This window comes from Plodia interpunctella, chromosome 28 (assembly GCF_027563975.2).
Source record: "Plodia interpunctella isolate USDA-ARS_2022_Savannah chromosome 28, ilPloInte3.2, whole genome shotgun sequence".
NCBI lineage: Eukaryota > Metazoa > Arthropoda > Insecta > Lepidoptera > Pyralidae > Plodia > Plodia interpunctella.
This window is the reverse complement of record NC_071321.1, coordinates 4261570-4278841: the sequence shown is the minus strand read 5'-3', so window position 1 is coordinate 4278841 and position 17272 is coordinate 4261570. Positions and strand designations below refer to the sequence as shown.

Here is a 17272-nt window from a genome sequence, read left to right as displayed (position 1 = left end):
GATGGGCCAAAGGGAAAAAAAAATCTATATATATCATATCAATATTTTTCAATTGAATCGATAAATATTGACTATATTGATATGTTGATATATCGATATTTTCTGCGCAATAAGCGATTATCTATAAAAATGTCAAAATACTCGAAATTTAAAGAAACTAAACCCATACAGGCTACTGCCTACCTCTTTTTCTTTTAAGAAATCGCATTGGTCAAATACATGATGTGACGCATGAGCAGACAGCAGAGCTTTAAAAATATATCGATTTTGATACGAATTTGATATCTGAAAATAAATATCGAAAGTCGACATATAGGCGGTAAAACATATCGCTGATTTAAATCATTTTTTTTTTTTGAAAAATATAGATATTTAGATATATCGATTATTTTTGCCCATCCCTATACGGACATCTGATTTCGGATTCACTTCATCACTCACCTCATAGCACAAAGTACGTTTTTATATACTAAACCTCACAGCCACAGCAGGCAGTTTGTTTTCTTGTTACTTATACCTCGAGGAAATCCTGATTTCTCTTTCAAAGAAGAAATAAGATTATTTTCCTTTCACCAGAAGTACTAGTATATTTGTATTTATGTAATTAAGTGAATAATGAGCGAAATTTGGAATTTGAGTGCTATATGCCGCTGCTGCCATTCTGATGGACATTTCAAAAGCCTCAGTCGCTCTTATGTTGTGAACAATGACGTGGAAATTTACTCCAGCATGTTGCGAGACACGTTCGGGATCATAGTAAGTCTCTCTCTTTCATCCCGGTTGCTTCCGTCGCCAGTTTTGCCGTGCTAATCTTGTGCCCAAAAGTTGTCAACATCCTATATGTATCAGTTGCTGCGCTTCATATTCTATGAGGAAGTGATAACTTATAATCAATAAATGTTTATTTTAATGTAATGCTAACATTTTTGTTTCTTTTGTGAAAAATATATTTTCTTATAAAGATTTGTTTTCATTTCGGCCTAAATTTTTATATAGGACCTCCTCCTCCAATTAACACAACAACACTGTGTGTAAAATGTGAAAAATTGCCTATTTATTTCCAGATCAACGCCCCAGCAGGTGACATCAGCTTCGCCATCTGTGACCTCTGCATAAACAGTCTCCGGCGTGCCACACAGTTTAAAAAACAGGTGCTGATCTGTGAAGCCAAGTTTGAGGAGTATTGCAAGAGTGAGTATTACACGTAGGGTTGCTAAATTATTATTTCCTGTAGCCCTCCATGCTGGGTGATATATACAAGCTGGAAAAGGATAAATTCGGGAGAACACGCGTGTTCACTCACCTGACATAAAACCAGACTGGCTATTCTCAAGTACCCTCAAATACCGTATATGACATGCCTTTCCCCCGAGATGGCTCGTGATAGTCCTTCTATGGTGAGAACATAATGGTCCTTTGTTTTCTTAATTACAACACTAATACTAAATACTAACACTTATCACTAAATACTAACTTATATATTTTTAATCTTTTAGTTATTGTTTATTTTAATTACTGTCACTATCACTGTCTTTAACTACAAATGACTGCTGGGAAACTTCTTGTTCTTCCTCCTTACCAATTTCATCCTCTTCAGTATTGCATGCAATCTTCTTGTTAATTGATTGAGGAGGTGATTCTGATAAAGCTCTTTTGTTTCCTTTTGTCCTACACACTTCTGGAGTTCGTTGTATCTCTATGTCCTGTGGTCCTGTCACTCCAATAATATCAGCCCATTTAGATGGTGATGGTAATAACACATCGTCTTCGTCATCCTCATCAACTGTTTCTTGTGTTTTATTTCTTTGTTGAAGCATTTTACGTTCCAACTCTTCCTTTCCCCCTCCAAAGTTATGTATCTGATTGATATGTCTTTTTAAAAGTTTTCCATTCCATTTTACCAGATATCTACAAACTCCTATCTTTTTGTCAACTACTCCTTTTAGCCATCGGGGTTCTCCCGTATAATTCTTTATGTAGACTGTTTGTCCTATTTCAAAATTTCTCACTTTTGTGTTTTCATTATCTTCTAATTCTTTTAATTGTGGGTTATCTTTAGATGAAAGCGGATTCAGGTAGTCAAATTTAGTACGGAAACGTCTGTTATTTAATAATTCAGCGGGTGTTTTTTCATTAATGCTGTTTGGTGTTGTGCGTAAACCATATAATATTTTGGGAAGTCTTATTTGCCATGGTACATTCGATAGTTTCCGCAACTTATTTTTTATGGTCTGTACTGTTCGTTCTGCTTGTCCGTTTGATGCAGGATGATATGGCGCTACTAATATATGTCTTATGCCGTTGGTTTTACAATAATTTTGGAATTCTTCTGAGGTAAAGCTTCTACCATTATCACTAACAATTGTGTCAGGTAATCCTTGTGCAGCAAATATTTCTCTCAGTATTTTTATTAGTGTTGAACTGCTCATATCTACAACTATCTTTACTTCCGGCCATTTAGAAAAGGAATCTATTAATATAAGAAAAGTTTTCCCTTGAAAAGGTCCGACATAATCTATATGCAATCTAGACCAAGGTTTGTTTGGTCTTATCCAATGATGTGTAACTTTCGTTGGCATACTTCTATTTTCTGCACATATGTGGCATTGTCTAATCATATCTTCGATTTGTTTATCAATAGCTGGCCACCAGAAGTAACTTCTAGCCATTGCCTTCGTGATAACAATTCCATCATGTGTAGTATGTAATTCTTCTAATACTTTAGCCCACATCTTTTCTGGTAACACCACTCTATTACCCCACAAAATGCAATTCCTAAATGTTGAAAACTCTTCTCTTTTTTGCCAATATACTTTAAACTCGTTTTCAGTTTTGTTAGGCCATCCATTCTTAATCCAATATAAAATTTTACACAACTTTGTATCTTTCAATGTTAGTCTAGCTACTTCTTCAGCTGAAAACTCTAATTCTAGTGGTGTTTCTTCTATAAGTAGTACTCCTGAAAATTCTTCTTCTACCTTTTCCGTATTTGGTGAAGGCAATCTACTTAAAGCATCGGCATTCCCTAAGTTTGTTCCTTTTACATATTCTAATGTATAATCATAAGAACTTAATAAAAGAGCCCATCGTAACATTCTGGGTGAAATAATATTCGGTATTGGGCGTTTTGGATCAAATAATCCCAACAACGGCTTATGATCAGTTTTTATAGTGACCTTCCTGCCACTCACAAATTGGTGGAATTTTTTCAATCCAAAAACAATCGCCGCTGCCTCTTTATCTACTTGAGCATAATTTCGTTCATGAGTATTCATAGTCTTGGATGCAAACATGATAGGTCTAATACTACCATCTTCCATTACATGTTCTAATACAGCCCCAAGTCCATATTGAGATGCATCACATGACAATATAATTTTTTTCTTTAAATCATAATGGACCAATGTGTCGCTGCTTGTTAACATCTTCTGTAATTTATTGAAGGCCGTTTGATGTATTGGCTTCCATTGCCATTTTGTATTTTTATTCAGCAATTTATATAATGGTTCCGCTATTGTAGCTTTGTATGGTAAAAACCGATCATAGAAATTTAAAAGACCCAGAAATGCCTGTAATTCTTTTATATTCCCAGGTGCAGGAAACTCCTTGATCTCATTGATTTTATGTTCACATGGGTGAATACCAATCTCATCAATAACAAACCCTAAAAAATGTATTGTAGTTGCTGCAAACTTACATTTATTTTTGTTTACTCTTAACCCTGCTTCTTGCAGTTGTTTTAGTACAGCATTTAGTCTGGCATTGTGTTCTTTTATGTCAGTTCCGCTCACTACTATATCGTCCAACAGTACAGCTACTCCAGGAATATTAGCCAACAAAGATGACATTAACCGTTGAAAAATACCTGGACATGCTTTGACACCAAATGGCAATCTTTTTACCTTATATAGCCCTTTTGGCGTATTGAGTGTCAGTAAAAGAGATGTAGGTTCATCTACAGTCACCTGTGTGTACGCTCTTTCTAAATCAATTTTTGAGAATATCACCCCTCCTTGTAACTGTGTAAAAGCTTCATCCAAAGTTGGCAGAGGGTATGTATCGGTATCAGTTACCATATTAACTGTTGACCTATAATCACCGCATAGTCGTACACTTCCATTTGGTTTTAAAACTGGCACAATTGGTGTTGCCCATTCTGCATGTGCAACTGGTTCTAAAACATGCTCACTAACTAGTCTGTCAATTTCATTAAAAACTCTTTCTCTTATAGCAAATGGAATAGATCTACATTTAAGAAATTTTGGGGTCGCTCCTTCTTTTAGTGTTATGCTTACGACAGGTCCCTTATATTTGCCTAAGCCTTCTTCAAAGACTCCCTTGTACTTTCCAAGAACATTAGAGCTGTCTATTGTGTCTATTTTTATATTATTTATTCCTAGTAATTGGATATTCAAATCATCAAACCAATTCCTACCAATTAAACTTGGGCCCTGTCCTTTAGCTACGATCAGAGGCAAGTTCTTAGTACTACCTTTGTAACGTACCTCTACCATCACTTTGCCTAAAATATGTAAGGCACTGTCAGTCCATGTTTTTAATGCAAGATCATTTTTTTTCATTTCCGGTAATTTTCCTTTCCATATGAGTCTGGCTGTCGGTTCACTTATTAATGTAAAGGCGCATCCTGAATCAATTTCCATTTCCAGTTCAAAATTATTTATAAACATTGTTATTAAAAAAGCAGGTACTCTTTTTTGTCTAATATTGTTGATAGAGGCTTCATATAGACCATTGCAGTCTGACTTCAACACACTACCCTTCTCTTTATTTTTGCTCAAACAAACTACCTCAATGTGACCTGTTTTCCCACAAAAATTACATTTCGTCCACCTAAATCTGCACTCCCCTTTATGTAGTTTACCACAACGGAAACATTCAGGTTTACTTTGAGGTTTGTTAAATTTTAATTCATTTTTTTTATACGATATCTTATTGACTTCCATCGGTTCCTCTAAAGTTATGTTAGCCTTGCTCATTCCCGGAACAACTATTAAACTAGCATCACTATTAGCAGATTCATGAGACAATGCCATATCACATGCTGATTTGAATGTTAACTTAGTTTGTTGTAACATCTTTCTTTGAACCTCTTTGTCACGTATCCCACATACTAATCGGTCACGTAAGGTGCGTTCAATATCTGTAAAGTTACAGTGGATGGACAATTTTCTCAAATTAGCAATATAATCACGAACTTTCTCCCCCTCTTCTTGACTACGACTGTGAAATTTAAAAGATTCCACAATTTCATTAAGTGGAGGGTGGAAATGACCGTCTAAATAGGTCTTTATAGTAGAAAAAGTAACCTCACTTATTTTCTTTGGAGCTATCAATGAAGAAATTAAATCAAATAAGTCAGGACCACATACCGCTAGTAGATTCGCCTTCTTCTTTGTATCCTCGGTAACTTCATTTGCTTCTAAACAAAATGCAAACCTTGTTATGTAGTTTTCCCAACAGCCATGTGCTACATCAAATTCACTGAATTTAATCACCATTTTTTTACACTTTGATTTCAAATTATATTTGTTTGTGATTTTTACACTTTTTTTTTTTTTTTACACCTTTTCACTATGTTTATTCGTCGCCACTGATATATACAAGCTGGAAAAGGATAAATTCGGGAGAACACGCGTGTTCACTCACCTGACATAAAACCAGACTGGCTATTCTCAAGTACCCTCAAATACCGTATATGACACTGGGTATAGTCCCACTTTCATCTACGCCAGTTGTTTATTGTCTGGATGTTTGAAGACAAAGATAATTTATTTTCAAAACATGAGTTTACATTATTTACAATGTGATTTTAAAAAGATTTCACTGGCTATGCATATATATATTAAAGGAAGGCATGTTAACTAGTGTTTAAACCCGATAATCCGCAATGAGCCCACATGGTGGGTCATGGGCCATAATCCCAGTACCCTAGCAGTGGGGATGTTTAAATGGCTGTAGACGATGAGGTGCAATGTAGAACGCTTGATAGTAATATTAGTTTATTGCATTTGAACATAAACAAACATAACTTTATTCTTTCAGATGAGGAGGCACAACAAATACAGGATGATATAAAAATTGAAATGAGCTCTATAGATGGTGATGACTGTAAGTGTTGACATGTAATACCACATCACACAATGTGTGTGTACAGAAACAACCGCAGAGTGTGATAGGGATAACTGCAGCTCATAGTGAAAATACACACAAAATCAATGTTTCTCTGTCCACTGATTTCTCCTTCAGAACTAAACAGATTTTAATTATTTTTTCACTGATAATTAATGTAAGGCTATATTTGTATGTTTTCTTTTTCTAATGTAATGTCGTCATATTTGTTTTTTAGATTTTTGAACACAGTGTAAAAAGTTATAAAATTTTCATGTTTTTTTTTTTCTTCAAAATTTTTTACAAGGCTTCTAGTGCACTTTGTGTGACTATGTCAGCCTCGTGGCGGATCTCTAATACAAACTTATCTAGCTTTCATAATGCTTGTCCACAAGATATAAATGGATTTGCCAAACATTTTCATGTTTAAGATGGTTAATATCTCTTTTGTTAATTAAATTATGAAAAAAAAAAAAAATATAGACAAAATGTACCATAGCTATTTGTTGGTAAAAAATCATTGCGCTCATATTACTATCTGGGGAGTAATCAGGGGACTATGTTTGTATAAGAATACACGGCACTGTGATTGTCTGTTAAAGGCCATAAAATCAATTTTAATTAAGACTTTACACGTACTGTACACTGGCGTCAACATTACAATTTCAGTAATCTTTTTGCAACCTCCATGGCTTAACAGTCTTCACGCCGGATTGTTACACCGGAGGTCCCGGGTTCGAACCCCGGTCAGGTCGTGATGGAATATGATCTTTTGCAGATTGACCTGGGTCTGAGATTTTTATCTATACTATATGTATATGTTATAGAATATAGTATCGTTGAGTTAGTATCCCATAACACAAGTCTCGAACATATTTTGGGGCTAGCTCAATCTGTGTGATTAGTTCCTATATAGCTCTTTATTATATATTTGTAGTTTTAACCAAGAAAACTTCTAGGATAATCAATTCCCACTCAATTCGACAATATTTTCAAAATTTGTGTGATAATTAAATGAATATTAATATTATTTACAGATGAATTGGACAGAGATGATTTCCACAACGGATTTGAAGGTATTGTTTTTATTTATTTTCATCTGTCCTGATGTCTGTCTGTTTGTAATCATAAATTTATATTTAAAAAATGGTAAGCCCTTCTGGCATAATAGGTTGGTTGTCACACTAGGCATAATGGCATAATAGGTGTTGGTCACACTGTTTGAATGAGTTTCTTTCAGCATTTCTTCTCAGCAGTGGTCGTTCCGAAATGATAGTAGTTTGTAGCTTTGGTAAACATTATTTAATTTAGAATATGACGTGAAAAAGTGCCTGGGAAGGCCTAATTTCTGAATAAATGATTTGATTTTGATTTTCATAATCAAATCTTGAAAGATTTTCACCTCCGTCCAGTTGGCCAGACAGAGTTGAAATTTCCCACGTCGTCGCATCAGTTATGATAATGCATTTTTTTTATACCTGATGGTGCACCCAGGATCGTCTCCCGACGAAAGAACTCATTCGCGTTCAACAAAAGATTGTGTACAAAAATTTGATTTTTGTCAATTTCTCGTTTCAGATACTAAATGCGAGATAATTCCATCTGAAGTTAAAACTGGTAAGTCTTATTAATTTATTGTGTTTTCTTGTGATCGTGTACTTAAAGGTTGCATGCCGTGGCCATTATGAATATTTATGATTGTAATTCGGCGTCACAGCCCCGAACATGCTGGGAATAAATAAATAAATATATTAGGACAAATTACACAGATTGAGCTAGCCCCAAAGTAAGTTCTAGACTTGTGTTATGGGATACTAACTCAACGATACTATATTTTATAACATATACATATATAGATAAACATCCAAGACCGGGGCCAATCGGAAAAAGATAATTTTCCATCGTGACCCGACCGGGGATCGAACCCGGGACCTCTCGGTTCGGAGGCAAGCACTTTACCACTGCGCCACCGAGGTCGGCACATAATATAATACTGGACATAATATATTCCTTGACGCCTATCATTCTTGTACCTCAGTAGTACCTGAGAATACTGCTCATATAAACACAGAAGTGCTGGCTTGATGCCGTCGAGGATGATATTCGTGACAATGGTCTGACAACTAGGGACGCCGACCGTGCGAAGTGGCGACGATAAAATAGGAAAGCGGACACTTGGACGCTCAACGGCTGAGGAAGTACACGCGGAGATATGAGAGATAGAGATAGCTGAATTTAAAACTTGTTGTTGTAATGTTTTTCTGAAATATGTATAGAAAAAAATAACATCTGTTTCTATGTTTTCATTTTCAGAAGAGAAAAAATTAGTTAAAAAGGAAGATATAAAACAAGAAGGTAAGATTATTATTTTATTATTTCATTTATTTCAAATGTCTTAAGATTTTTTTGTAACAGGTACCTACAACAAGTAACCTCTAAATGTCAAAAGCAATCCTACTCATACGAATATGAGTAGGATTCCAACTTGGGACCTTTCGGTCGGGCGGAGGCGGGCGGTCTTAACCATTGGTCCACCACCGCTTGGCATACATATTTTGAACTTAAACGCTGTTTTGTATAGTAGGGTTAACTTCTGCCTATTTTGCATGTTTGACAGCTGTCAATTTTTTTTGTAAATATATTATTAGAAAGAAAAAAAAAACATTGTAAGAAACAATAATGGTAAGCCGATCTGGCATGATAGGGACCAACACTGTTCAAATGAGTTTCTTTCGGCATTTCTTCTCAGCAGTGGTCGTTCCGAAAAGCCAGTAGTTTGTAGCTTGTGAGAAATAACTATAAATATAAAGATTGACGAGAAAAAGTGCCTGTGAAGGTCTAATTTCTGAATAAATGATTTGAATTTGAATTATATTTATGTCATTTTCAGATGACGACGAAGAAAAGAAAACAACTTCCGTCAGACAAAAGAAAAGTAAAAACAATGGTGAGTTTCGAATTCTTCATTGTTACGGCTAGCCCGCGAGTTCGCTTACGCGGGAATTCACGCCTTGACTTGATTTTTTGTATAGAAGTGTATGGTGTGTGGTCCCGCCCTAGAATAGGTCCACTGCGTATCCGCCGTGGATGTCGTACTCCGCGGATGTGAACGTTTGTTCTACGAGTTTTGATATAACTCATACATTATAAAATATATTTTTATTGTCTTGACGGTTTAACATAGATTTATTTCGTATGAAAGTTTATGATATCAGCTATTCAATATTTTGAGGTTACTAGTGTTTTGGAATGGCATGAAATGTACTTCGCTAAATATATGCTTTCTTCCCTGTGTGCGGATGAAAAAATAAATAATAACAACGGCACAATTGTACTAACACAAATCAGTATTGTCAGATTCTTTATAATGTTTCGAGCTTATCCTTGCTATTCTTACAAATTATTAGCCACTAATCACCCCTGGGATATTAATTTTGAAGTTAATATTTTTGTTATTGTGGATTACACAACACGCCACTAAATAAAGGGGAGGAAAAGGAAAGAAAAAGATTGGCGGGACGCAGACGAATGGAGAATATAAGAAAAAACCCAGACAAGTATGCTTTATGGGAAGTGAAAATGAAAGAAATGTATTTAAAAAGAAAGTGAGAAGGTGAATTAGTATCAGTGCAGAGTTTGACATCGAAACAGCAAAAAGTTGCAAGGAAGAAAAGCACAGAAAGCACTCGGAAATGGTACGCGTAAAAGATATTAAGGGAAAACATTGACAAGAGCTATTGACAAACACGATATAGAATGAACGAATGAATGAATGAAATGAAGCTTGAGCGTGTTTCACACGCACATTCCCTATTGGAAATAACTTTTGTCGACCTCGGTGGCGCAGTGGTAATGTGCTTGCCTCTGAACCGAGAGGTCCCGGGTTCGATCCCCGGTCGGGTCATGATGGAAAATGATCTTTTTCTGATTGAACCTGGGCCTTGAATGTTTTTCTATATATGTATTTGTTATAAAATATAGTATCTTTGAGTTAGTATCCCATAAGTCTAGAATTTACTTTGGGGCTAGCTCAATCTGTGTGATCGCGTCGTGCGCACGAATCATAGATTTTTTTTGGATTTTAAGACCTATGTCCTAGTAATATGGTCGTTATTTTATTGAGTTTGTAATTCGGATTGATTCGGCGGTAGGACGCGCTATTCTGCGCCGTCGAATATTACCGATGTAACTTATATTACTGCAATACACCAAGAGGTGAGGTGTCACACGCGACGGTGGCCCGATGACGACTGAGGTCGATTTTATTGTCCATGGGATACACCCGCAAGGGACGCATACACACAAGCTTACACAGTACGTAAGTTTTAAAATCAGTTAAAACTCAAACACCATTGGTTGGAAGATTGACCAATAGTATTTTCCGTATTTTGGAACACGTAGCACGTAGCCGCGGCCGCCGCTCTCAACGCTCAGCGCATGTACGCGTTGTGTCTTAGATGTTTTATTTTATATTTATATTAATTACTGAAGTAAATACCGTTAAGTTGCCACTATTGGGTATTATTTACTGGCTCTCTCACACAGTCCACGTGCTGTCTCTTTTTCCCATATCGTGTACGCATCTTCTTATATCTATATAAAACTTAACGACTACTTGATGGAATTTGATGGGGTTTTGCTCAGTTGTATAGGGGATGGTCTAACTTGAAATCTTGTATATTATATAAATTGATTTTATCGCGATTATTGTATAAAATCCGAGATACTGACATTAATGAGTTACACTTTTTTATGTTTGTTGTAAAACTTTACCATTTAAGTTATTGAAATGAATAATTTATTTATTTATTTAGCGGAACGCACGAATTGAACGCGAGCGAAGGTGCGGGCAAAAGCTAGTCGTGTTATAAAATAAGAGAACGATTTTTGGACTAAAACTATGTGTCTTTTTTTTTTAATAGAATTTCGTAACACATGATAAGTGTACAATTGTAATATTAATATATTTGTGTATTAAATATATTTTCCATAAAACTGAGCATTTTTATTTCGTTTATGATTAATGTTATTCTTTCTGATTCATCTGGGCATAACATGTTTGAACAAAACGACAATATGTTGTCATAAAAATATGACCAGTGTGAATAGTGTGACTTTTGCTTTTTACATCTCGGGATCCAGTCGATTGGCAGTGAGACGCAGATAACCAATCACAGTGCGCCATTGTGACGCGACGACAACCACGATTGGTTCGCTGCGTCTCGCTTCGAATCGACTCGACAGTGAGACGCGAAATGCGAGACCGCACTTCGCTCCCAGACGAATCAGCCGAAGAGTAAAATTAAGTCCACACATTGTCAACTTAAGCCACCTTCTGTTTAGATGTGCACGAAAGTTTTAAATAAATAAAACAAATTACGTTATTGTTCACAGCAATACCGGTGACACGGAAATACAAAAATACGGAATATTTTCACGAATCAGGTGGCGGTTTTTCGTGTAAAATATGCGGAAAGAAGTATGTATATCTACAGACTATGAGAAAACATCTGGCGTCCACACACCAACACGAAGACGTGACATGTAAAATATGCGACAAAGAGTTTGTGAACTGCAAAGAGAGGACATTACACATGGCAACACATAAAAGTAACGTCTACACGTGTCCCCATTGTGAGAAAACTTATCCATTAAATAGAAAATACAGTTTTAAACGCCATTTAAACTCGCACACGAAGGAGTTGACATTCGAATGCGATTATTGTAATAAGACATTTTTGCACAGGCGATCAATTTTGAATCATATCAAATCTGTACATTTGGGTGAGAAAATTAGGAAGGTTTTGTGCGACATATGCGGGCACGGGTTCAACGATGTGACCAACATGCGAAAACACGTGCAAACAGTCCACGAGAAATTGAGACCTTACAAATGTAATCTTTGCCCGAAGGATTTCGCCTCGAAAAAGTATTTGATTGTACATGAGAGGAAACACACGGGCGAAACACCATATGCTTGTGATTCGTGTAACAAATCGTGTACGTGTTCACAGGAGCTAAGGAAACACACACTAACCGCTCACAGTGCGATAAAAATTACATTTACATGCAAACTGTGCAAAGTTGAATTCAATTCTCGTAGCACTTTGAAAAGGCATATGAAAAGTCACGACGGTTCGAAGCCGTTACTATGCCACATATGTAACAAAGATTTCTCATGTAAATACTCGCTCAGGAGACATATATCGTATCATAACTCAGAGAAGAGATTTCAGTGTAGTGTGTGCCTTAAGAAATTTACCGAAAAGGCGTCACTCATACGCCACAACGAACGGTTCCATAGCGGCAAAGTTGTCGAAAAGAAACAGTGTCATTTATGTAAAAGACAAGTTACCAATCTAGACGATCATTTAGCTATACATAATGAGAAGGCGTTCAGCTGTGAATACTGTTCGAAGCGTTATTCCAAAGGGAACGCTCTCAACAGACATATTGCTAATATACATTTTGGGAGAAAAGCACATCCGTGTGATTTGTGCGAACAGAAATACGTAAATTTGAGCACTTTGTTGAAACATAAACTGAAAGTGCACAAAATTGAGTCTAAAATTGAAAAAGACGACGGCGCGGACGATTGTCTTACTTAAAATGACCTTTTTAATATTTGAAAGGATATTAATAGATATTTGTAGTAGGTAATATAACCAATACACAACTACGTGGAGACGGAAAAGTTGGATTGCGGACCCTGGGCTCCGACGCTCAACGGCTGAGGAAGTGACCGTGACAACGCTCAGATAATAAGAGAGAGATCAATTGTAATAATAATTATGGGAATGGCCCGCATTGCCAAATATATTGAAGCCAAACATTTTTTCCAAACGATCCTTGCCGCAGACAGAGAAAGTTCACACACCGTCCTAGAGTCGTGTCTAACGAATCGTCGTGACACAATAAAACCGCGGGAAAAAGTATTTTAGTTGTTAACACTGAATATATTACGAAATATCAATTTGACACTTTCATTATTTAATCCATACTAATATTATGAAGAGGTAAGCGTTTGTATGTTTGAGACGGGTAATCTACGAAGCTACCGAACCGATTTCAAAAATTATTTCACCATTAGATAGGTACATTATCCGAGATTGCTATAGACATATTTTTGTTTTGAAATAAATCAGTTTTCATACAGAACAATCAACACTTATAAAGTAATCTAAAAAAAAGCGCTAATGAAAATCTTTACGCGCGTGCGCTGGCCTTACCATTGATGCATACAATGTACTACAAAACTATAGGTTTTTAGGTTGCATTTTGGCAATTATTATTACACAAGCATATTAATACTTATTATTAAAAGTTATTCCATCATCAAGATAATTTCACGAAGATGAATTTTGTCCTTTACAGCACATAAATTGGATTAATAGATTCTGAAATATCGTGAAATTAAAAAATCCGCACGCCGAATTATTTGAAGTAGGTAACTAGATACTTTTATATTGTTGAACGGCACGCGGCGACGCGACTCGCGCTGTAACGCAGGTGTGCACAGCGCGGTCACAGCCCGCAACGAAACCGTAAGATTTTTACATGATACTTATGTGCATTAGGTAATTTTATTTATTTTCGTTGTATTCATACTGTAGGAATATTGTAGTTTTGTGATAAAATAAACTCGTGATTTTCGGACAACTTGAAATTTTATTGGCGGCAAAACGAACGCTACAAAGTGACAGATGGCAATAGACATTCAGTCATAGATAAACAGATACTACTACTGGTTGGTTGCGTTTCATTTCATCCAACACATACAAAGATTGCTATCAGTTGTCTGTAGTACTCATACTATCGTGTCTAACGTTCTTTTCAGAACGACTTCATCTGTCTACCACTGTCGGCGTCCAGTGTTCGCTTCCCTAATTTTTCTGCTATTATTATTGTGTAGTGCAGGATCGATGCCGCCATTTTCACAAATACGCCCTCTGTCAAAATTCAAAATACTATCTGATTTGTTTCTCCGTGATTTTTATACCAATCCTAATATTATAAATGCGAACGTAAGTTTGTTTATTTGTTTCCTTGTTACCTCTTCACGCTAAATCTACTCGACCAATAATCTTGAAATTTTACATTTAATTTGAAGTATCTACGGAGAAAAACATAGGTTATTTTTCATCCCGGAAAAATGACTGTTCCCGTGGGAAAATTACGCGGGCGAAGCCGCGCGCAAAAACTAGTTATATATAAATATACTAGGATGTCTAAGAATCCTTGACTAAATTGAGATTTAGTGTGTAGCATAATTACGTAATCTTTACGTAATTTGAAAAATATAGACTATACTAGTCTATATTTTTTTCAAATCCCAGCACTACCGTAGTATGTGAACGCATCTTTGATTTCAACGTCATCTAAGCCAACTAGAAATAATTGGGCGTAATTTACTAAAAACAATAGTAACATAAAACGGGAAATTAGAAATTAATAATCGGACATATAAGATTTTAATAAATACGCTGTGACACGACTCACTAGACAAGACTATCTTCCATTTCGATCATATAAGAAAGATGCGCGTATTAGAAACACGTGAGAAGAAACGAGACAGAGCGCTGGCATCTTTTGTCCCTCATCACGTGTCCCGCCATTTTGTATGAGATTAGACGGATCAGGAAATTGTATGTAAATCTTTTATATAACACTCCTACATAGTCTAATAGTTTTTAGGTGTTCGGTCCTAGCTAAATGATATTTTTTATCTATTTCCGAAAAATATAAAACAAAATGAAGTTTACGAATATCTATTATCTTTTTATAATCTCAAAATTGTTCAGTTGAAATGTTTAAAGACTTTTATTAAATTATGATCTTGAATAAATAATATAGTTACCGTTTTAATCGTGTATGTTTTTTTTTACAATCCACTATATTACTATTCTTTTCGAGTGTGTTTGCTAACAATGGTGTCAGATTTTATTCAAATCGCCTTAAAACATCTGTCATGACTTTTACGACTATTTACCGCCATCTAGCGGCAGGTAGTAGCATACACACTAGTGAACTTAAACTGTCCACCAGTGTCCAGGTTTCCTCACGATGTTTTCCTTCACCGGAAGCAAGTGGGTGATTGTTATACAAACTCACGTTGCACGAGTAGAATTCGGACGTGGGACCTTTCAATCCAAAGGATCTTAACCATTATACCACCATCTTAAATTTTAAAAAAAACGTAAGGTACCCGAGGAATGTTACATGTTATTATGTATTAGCGAGCCCATCCCGGCTTCACTCGGGTAAAACCATAACAAATTTTACACCTAAACGTTTTTCTTCAATCTGTTGTGTAGTTTCAAAGATATAAGCATATATAGGGACAGACAGCGGTCAGCAGCTTTGCTTGTAGTGATAAGTACCTAATCTATTTAGGACGTATGATAGAATAAACACACAGACATGCCCGAGAAACTCCACTCGTTTTGAAAATACACTTATATAAAAGCAGTGTTGTTAAAATTAAAATAACTGCTAAGATATTTTACGAAGGCGCTTCGATTTGTCTCCAAACTGTTTCGTCTTTTGTCTATTTTTATTTGTTGTAAGTGTGTTATTGCTTCCGGTGAAGGAAAACATCGTGAGGAAACCTGCACACTGGTTGATTCTTATTAACTTATTTGTGAAATGGAGAAGGCAATGGCAAACCACTCCATTAATAATGCCAAAAAAGTTGTTGTGTGTGTTTAATAATTCCACGTACTAACCACGACCCTCAGCCATGAGGAATACGACTATGAAGAAGAAGAAGTCTGTTATTGCTTAGATTTGTGTTATATTTTAAAGGTTTTTATTTAGTTTAACCTGTCCTGACGCTTGTCTATATTGAAATCTTGTAAGTTTCCCACCTAGGTACTTCCAGGTTGTCCTACAGAGTTGAAATTATCCACGTCACTTCAACGTCCATGACAGGATCGGCTCCAAACGGGAACTCCTCAACGGTTTACAGCACGACAATGTGTTTAGTCACCCGTTGATGCAACAAGATCTTTAGGACGACAATAAAAGCTTGTGGCATAAGTGTCAAATGTGTTTAAGTGTGTAAAATATAATAAAGTAGAATAAAGGCATCTGGCACGATGATACGACTAAATACCACCATCTTGTGACAAGTGGTTGCATACACAAGTAGTGAACTAAACGAAATTGTCAACCAGTGCGGTTTCCTCACAATACATCAGCAGGATTCCAACCTGGAACCTATCTATCACAGGCAGACCATCATTGATACATTATCTGGTAATATATTAAATTAATTATATAACTGGTATTATCTGTAATCATTAATTCTCATATTTTTAAAATACAAACTCAATAAATAAGGTAATTTCTGAATACTTAATAAATTAAATAATTTTGTACATCGAAAACTTTAGTCATAGTTTTCGGTGTACAAAATTATGGGGATAAATGTACACATGGTATATTTACTTATTAAATATTGACTTCACATCGCGAATGTATGAAAATGCCTGCGTAATAGTCAAGACAAATAAACTGTCCCACATACGGGTCCATTTGGGCGATAAAAGCCTTTATTCCGATCGTCAAAAGTCCGATATTCGCATGGTATATGTTTAACTAATTGCACAAAACTAATGTACGTACAACTACTGTTTAAACTTAATCGTGATCAATAATAATCCTTATGGTGTTGTGATAAAGAGTGGCTGTCGCTTTTATGGAATTCAGAAACAGAATGCGCTTGTGAGGATTGGAAAGTTGCTGGTCAGTTGGGATTGTACAACGGACCACGGCGCCCGCGTAGGCAACGCCATAGATTTAAAAGTAAAAATAAAAGAAAAACAAACTGGCCGCTTATTTTTTTAAAAAGAAAATTCCACGGACTGTTTTTGACAGTTGACATTTGTCATTTTTGATTATTCAGTGCTCGGGAAATTTGTGGTGTGGAGTGTGCGAATTTTTGTGTTGAAATTTTTTAACTGTGCTCGTTGCGTAATTTTTTTTCGAAACCAAAGTTCGGCTCTGTGTGTGTGGTGAGTTCTTTTTTAATGAAACCAGTTACGATAAGCCAGCTTTACTGCTTTTTGCGTTTGCGGAATATTACGATAGGTACCTTAGCATTACGATATTCTTTGGTCTTACTTTTTTTTAATGCGGGTAC

The 17272-nt window shown here is 35.9% G+C and overlaps 2 protein-coding genes across 3 annotated transcripts in view; both read left to right on the top strand.

Annotated features, from left to right (window-relative positions):
- The first annotated feature begins 415 nt into the window (after positions 1–415).
- Positions 416–14994, top strand: LOC128681894 (zinc finger protein 624-like). 2 transcript variants are annotated; one of them, XM_053766193.2, is made up of 8 exons: positions 416–756; positions 1065–1191; positions 6064–6129; positions 7167–7205; positions 7708–7746; positions 8443–8484; positions 9020–9076; positions 11524–14994. In XM_053766193.2, exons 1-8 carry the CDS (start codon positions 616–618, stop codon positions 12735–12737), a joined length of 1725 nt encoding a protein of 574 aa, XP_053622168.1. In that variant the 5' UTR covers positions 416–615; the 3' UTR covers positions 12738–14994. The 2 variants fall into 2 exon arrangements, with proteins under 2 accessions (XP_053622168.1, XP_053622169.1); XM_053766194.2 differs by lacking the exon at positions 11524–14994 and adding an exon at positions 9617–11485 and having other exon boundaries at positions 417–756.
- A 1883-nt stretch (positions 14995–16877) lies between these two features.
- Positions 16878–17272, top strand: part of emp (epithelial membrane protein) — an 85589-nt gene continuing 85194 nt past the window's right edge. The window contains exon 1 of the mRNA XM_053766196.1: positions 16878–17144. The gene's annotated coding sequence lies outside the window, so the exon portion shown is untranslated. The remainder of the gene's footprint in view (positions 17145–17272) is intronic.

Coding starts and splice junctions, on each gene's coding strand:
- LOC128681894 (XM_053766193.2), top strand. CDS start 616: ATGAGCGAAATTTGGAATTTGAGTGCTATATGCCGCTGCTGCCATTCT. Junction 8,485..9,019: donor GGAAGATATAAAACAAGAAG/GTAAGATTATTA, acceptor TGTCATTTTCAG/ATGACGACGAAGAAAAGAAA. Junction 9,077..11,523: donor AAAGAAAAGTAAAAACAATG/GTGAGTTTCGAA, acceptor TATTGTTCACAG/CAATACCGGTGACACGGAAA.